General features: G+C 39.2%; 1 protein-coding gene across 1 annotated transcript; it reads right to left on the bottom strand.

Annotated features, from left to right (window-relative positions):
• Window positions 1-2,609: 2,609 nt before the first annotated feature.
• Window positions 2,610-4,850, bottom strand: LOC134750312 (cytochrome P450 6B5-like). Its single transcript, XM_063685475.1, has 2 exons — window positions 3,453-4,850; window positions 2,610-2,806 (listed from the first exon to the last, which is right to left on the bottom strand). Exons 1-2 carry the CDS (start codon window positions 4,828-4,830, stop codon window positions 2,625-2,627), a joined length of 1,560 nt encoding a protein of 519 aa, XP_063541545.1. The 5' UTR covers window positions 4,831-4,850; the 3' UTR covers window positions 2,610-2,624.
• Between the last annotated feature and the right edge of the window lie 1,464 nt (window positions 4,851-6,314).

Raw genomic sequence — 6,314 nt, forward strand, 5'->3', positions numbered from 1 at the left:
AACTTCGTAGTTTGTGAAAGACAAATTTCATGCGTTGTATAATTATTAACAAATGATTAACCGTCCCTACTGATATCTTTTGCTGCATAATGTTCTATATTATGCTCATGTAGAATATATAACCACCAACATACAAATCCACGCGTACGAAGTCGCGGGCAACAGCTAGTTTGGAAATATTTATTTACATACAAGATATTTCAATTTCAATTTCAATTTATTTATTTTGCTAATATACACAGATACAATATTGGTCATGTCAGTGTGGTACAAATTCATGAGTGCATATTACGCCACAATAGGCATGCAAAATATTAATCTTACACTAAAATTATAATTAGCCTATCTTCTTAGCTAACTAATAGGTATACATTTAAACTTATTACAAATCACAAATTAATATATTATATATTATACATTAATAATCGACACATTGTGAAACATATAAATAATAAAACGTTCAAAATTACAATTAAAATAAATGAAACAGCCATGACGATAAAAAAAAAAAAAAAAAAAAAAAAAAACATTATTATATTCATTCGTGCATCTTGTTTTCACCTTTGTACCTGTATTTAAATTTATTTTTATGAATATGTGTGCAAATTAAGTAGATATAAAGCGATATTACAGTCATAATTTGGTGTGTTATAAAAAGAGGGCGACAGTGTTCTCTAGGTTTTGCTTTTCCAATACTTCTAACAGCTTTCTTTTGTAAAATAAGTATTGCATTTACGTGAACACTGCTTCCCCAAACCTCCAGACCGTACCTTAAAATACTCTCAAAATAGGCGAAGTATACCGTCTTAAGGACTGCCGAAGTAAGAGTTTTGGATAAACTTTTAAGAGTATAGCAAGCACTAGCTAATCTTTTTCGTGTGGAGTCTATGTGATTAGACCATCTCAGTTGCTCGTCCAGTTCAACTCCCAGAAACTTTGTTTTATCCGCTTTTACTATGGGAAGCGGCAACTCATAAGGTATACTATTGGTATGTCTAGAGAAAGTTAGGTAGTTTGTTTTATCAGTATTTAGTTTGAGACCGTTACTCTCGAACCAAAGAACAAGCTCAGACCAAGTTTCACTAATTTGGGATTTTAACATATTTAAGTCATGATTTTGAAAAATAATACTAGTGTCGTCTGCATAAAGGTAAGTTTTGCCATAAGTTAAATTTTTTGGGAGATCATTTATAAAAATTATGAAGAGCAGTGGGCCTAGCACCGATCCTTGTGGGACGCCACAGTAGATATTTTTATCATCTGAATTAACTAGTTCTAAGCATTCCGAGTTATTTATGTGTGTTATTTGGACATATTGAGTTCTACCTGTTAGATATGATTTAAGGAGTTTTAGAACTGGACCACGTATTCCATAGTAATGCAATTTGTCAATAAGTATCTGATGATTTACGCAGTCGAACGCCTTACTCAGATCGCAGAAAATCCCAGGACATTTGTGATTTCGATTCAAACCGTTCATTACTTCCGTGACCAGGTCAGTGACCGCTGTGGTAGCGTTGCGATTTTGCATAAAACCGAATTGCTCAGAGCATAAATATTTATTTTGATTAAAATGGTCTATAATTCTAGAAGCAATAGCTCTCTCGAAGATTTTTGAAATTATAGATGTAAGAGAAATGGGACGGTAGTTATTTTTATCAGTTTTGTCACCTTTTTTGTGAAGAGGAATTACTTTTGCTCGCTTAAGCTGTATATATATACAGTGGTACTACGTAAACGAATTAATAACTAGCTTAAATCTAAAATAGGCCCTTGAGGCATTGTACCAAGGATGCTGGCGGCATTTCCTCGTTGTATCGCAATGCTGATACGTTGTGCGTGGAAGCCGCCAGCTCTTCGGTCACCAGTTACGTCAACCAGACGCTTCGCGATTTCTGCAAACAACTTGTGCGCGCTGGGACCCCATGGACCTAGAGTTTCAACTCCAAATGGTATAAAAGTATACTACAGAGGCTCTTATATTTATCACGTTTTAAAATTTCGGCGCTTTCCGCCGCTTCGCCCGCTTTTACATTAGTCCGTTTGAGGTGGGACGGTGCCATCAGTGTATCTACGCAGGTAGCATCCCACACCAACATCCGTCCCAAGCTCCAAGGAACCAAGGACACCCCATCGGGCCTCCTGCCATCATCCCTGATAATGCCAGTCGGCTCAAGAAGAGCGGGCAAATTGATGGTGGCAAGAGACCGACGGATTATGTCATTAAGCGACGCATGTCTTGAAAAACGGCATTCACTTTTTTGACAATCCATAGTGTTCCACAGTCGGTCCACGTCCGTGCCACAAGAGCATATGTGTGGCGTACACACCGAAACCCCGAGTCGCAAACCAGTCGCCAGTCTAGGGGAGGTCGGATCCAAGAAAGTACCAGTATTAGGCAAAGGATGGGCATGTAGCCAGTAACCAGCTTCCCGGGCTCCGACCGCCAACGGCCTCGCGCGGTCTGGACCTGTACAGTTGTTTAGGAAAATATTGTAAGTTAAATCACAGTAAATATTAACCCAACTCCTTTGTGAATTTGGGTTAAATATTTAACAAATATTTTTCAAATATTTAAAATTTGTTCCAACCTATGGGTTGCATTTGAAGGAGTTGATTGTCGATTATTGACTAGGAACCTGGGTTCTCGGCACAAAGTTCAACTCGATCTTCTGTTTGGACTGCAGCGTGAAGGCCAACGGCTCGAATTCAACCGTTCTGGGCACGTGTGGAGGCAGTTCCACGGTGTAGTGGCGGAGCAACGTGACCAGCCCAGCCATCATCTGCATCTTCGCGAAACGCATGCCTGGGAAAATTTAAATAAAATTAGAGAAGTGGAACCTATGTAGGTAACAAGATTGTATGCATAATTTTACCTCATTTATTAATGGTTAATGTGCAAGGGACGGCGATACAAAATTGCGATAGATTGTTACTTATAAGTACTTTCGAATATCTTAAAACATTTCGATAGTCGATATGTAAACGAACTTTGTTTTATATTGCGTACGTTTATTTTAGGTTCTGAGAAACAAATAGTACATTCATTACGATACCAGTGCGAAAAGTAGGAATTACCTTTTCGCACGTGTATTGTACAACGTTTTACAGTACATATGGCCCTTTTACAAATACAATTTTTTGACATACGCACGTATAGTGCTAGTTACCGCACTAGGGCGGTAAATTAGCACCATATGTACTCCCTTCGGTCGTGTTTTAATTTATCGCCACTCACTAACTCTGCTCACTATTCGGTCGGATTAATTTAGAACCAGTTGCACAAACCACACTTTATCACCGTCACTCAGCATTAAACTATGTAACTTCTCGTATAATAATTTTGTACGATAGACCATATATGATAGAGAAAGGAAAAGAGCGAGCAACATGTTAAATGAAACAAGGATAAACATTTGCATACTACATTTTGCATTTACTTGTACACTCACCTATGCAAATCCTAGGTCCATCTCCGAACGGGTAGTACGTGTAAGGCTTGATGTCATCCTTGTTGGCTTCCAAGAATCGCTCGGGTCGGAACTTTTCAGGCTCCGGGAAGTAGTCCGGGTGCATGTGCAGGTATTGCACCGGTATGTGTACGCGCATGCCCTTCTTCAGCAGCAGACCTGATGGCATGTGATAGTCCTCCACCACCTCACGAGTCAGGACTCCTAGTATCGGGTATATGCGAAGAGTTTCGTCCACGCAAGCTTCCAAGTACGGTAAATCACTGATACATTCATACGTGACCTTTCCTTCAGTCTTCACTAAATACTCGTCCACTTCGTCTAATACACGCTTTAGAACTTCAGGGTTTTTGGACATCTCAAACAAAGCGAAGCTCATAGTCGCCGCTGACGTTTCAAATCCAGCCGCAAAGAAAATCATCGTTTGCGCCACTAACAACCCATCATCAATGTCTAACTTCACTTTCTCTCTTCCATCACTTCCATTTTTCAGACTTTTTATATCACCCCCTGTAATGTACTTATTTTTCTTGAATCCAAGGATAAAATCGATGAAGTCGTGCCTTGAACTTGGAGTATGGTTACGATCAGAGAAGACACCTCCGATAAGCTTGTTGAAGAAGTCACCAACTTCCTTATCGACGATCCTCATGCCTAATCCATAGAAAATATTCGGCCAGATAGTTCTCATGATATTTCTAAAAACCCTGGACGCGCGAAAGTCGAAAATTTTCTCGCTGATGACCATGAAGGGATTGTCGCTATTCTCTTGCATGACTTTAGTTTCGAGGCCAAAGACACATGATCCTATGCAATCCATGGTATATTTCCCCATGAAGCTCCTGACTTCGTGTATTGGTTTAGCATCGATTTCTCTAGCCAAGAATTTCTCAAAGTCCTGCGTGCGTTCTTGAATTAAGTAGAACATCTTCTTCATCTTAGCTGAGGTGAACACAGGGGTGAGGTTTTGTCGCATGACGCGCCAGGTATCCCCATGTTCTTGGAACACATTTTTGATCATCATTTCCCTTTCTGAATGTGCGGAGAGATCTCGGCTGCTGAAGTAGTAGAAGTCCTTGGTGATGACGAGCTTCAAGAGCTCGGGATCCTTGACGATGACAACCGGCTCCGTACCGTAGTACGCACCGACGATAGGCTCCTTAGGGAACTGTTTGCAAATGTCAGTGACAGTGTCAAAAAGGTTTTTCTTCAGCAGGATAAAATCCCCGTAGTTACCAACAAGTGGCAAAGGCTTGGGAGTAACGAGGCCTCTGGACTTCCAGTATTCATTTTTTTTCTTCAAGTATAGATAGAAGAGTCCCAAAGCGGACCCAAGTACTACGAGTGTCGTAACAAACATGTATAATGATTGACTGATGTCTTCTGACCTTTAGCCTTCAATTTATACTCGCACGATAACAGCTTAGTAGATATTAACAACAAGTGTGTTTTGACATAAGGGTTCATTCATTAATTACGTCACACGAATTTCGAGGTTTTTTGACCCCTCCCCCCCTCCTTGTCACACTTGGTCACATTTGGCAAACCCTTCCCCCCCCTGGTGTGACGTCACATTTTTTCAACGAAATCGGCAAATTGAATTAAGTTTTATTAATATTTTATCAAAATATTTTTGACAAAAGAAATATTAGTAATTTTATAACCCAAAACAGATTAGGAAAGAAAATTAAACGACGATTATCGTTCCAAAAACTTGTTATTTAACTGTACAGCGATTTTTTTTTTATATAAGTTAACGTGACGTCACAAAGTTTGTGACTCCCCCCTCCCCCTTGTCACAACATGTCACATTTTCTTGACCCCCTCCCCCCCCCCCTAAACGTGTGTTACATATCAAATGAAAGAGCTCATTGTGAAAATCTCAAATATTTTTTTTTTATAATTTTATGATAAACAGTTTAGAAGTTATTCAAGAAATAGGCAAACAATTACCATTCCCCCCTTTACTTAGTCTGATCCGACCCCAACGGGTTTTTTAAAGACATTTTTATTTCTACTCAGAATCACGAGCTTTTACCATTGTTACTGAGTTTTTTTTTTATTCTGCTTCACGTTTAAGTAGCTTAGTCTAACTCTATTCCTATATTAGGAAATAGGTATTGATAGTACGGCGGTTTTTGGTCTAGAAGTCTTCTGGATATCGATTTCCGCTCATGTCGTCGCAGACATGGACATATTTGGTATCAGTGCATTCAGTGTGATGTCCTGAACACAAATATCCTGTCCCGAACACTTTGTACTGCCGACTTTTTGACGTCACAGCAGCTACCCCCACGACTTTCGCGCTTATCATCTCATATATTTGTGTTTAGGACATCACAGTGAATGCACTGATACCAAATATGTCCATGTCTGCGACAACATGAGCGAAAAGTAACATAAAGCCTGTTCCGCCAAGCTACTATGAAACTAGATTAAGTCCCAACAACCTAGAATAAAAAATCATTATATAGCTTGTCAAAGGACTGTGTCATTTCAAACATAGACAGAGAATCATAGTATCTTTGTCTTACACTAAGTACTATATAGCACCCAAAAGAAAAGGATTAAAGGAATGTATAGTCTTTTTTTGTTCTTATTTACTGACAAGTTGGTTTGACCAACTATATACACTCGACAGTTATTTACCACATTGGATACACATACACATTATTGACGTGCACGATCTATCCTTCTATTGGTCCGAAACTCTTTAGGTAATTAATAAAATAAAATAAACCGACCAATTGCGAGTCGGACTCGCGCACCGCGGGGTTACGTACTTTTTTTTAGTATTTGTGGTTATAGCGGCAACAGAAATACATCATCTGTGAAAATTTCGAC

The sequence above is a fragment of the Cydia strobilella genome, chromosome 19, assembly GCF_947568885.1.
Source record: "Cydia strobilella chromosome 19, ilCydStro3.1, whole genome shotgun sequence".
NCBI classification, from domain to species: Eukaryota; Metazoa; Arthropoda; class Insecta; order Lepidoptera; family Tortricidae; genus Cydia; species Cydia strobilella.

Coding starts and splice junctions, on each gene's coding strand:
- LOC134750312 (XM_063685475.1), bottom strand. CDS start 4,830: ATGTTTGTTACGACACTCGTAGTACTTGGGTCCGCTTTGGGACTCTTC. Junction 2,807..3,452: donor TGGACCTAGGATTTGCATAG/GTGAGTGTACAA, acceptor AAATTTTCCCAG/GCATGCGTTTCGCGAAGATG.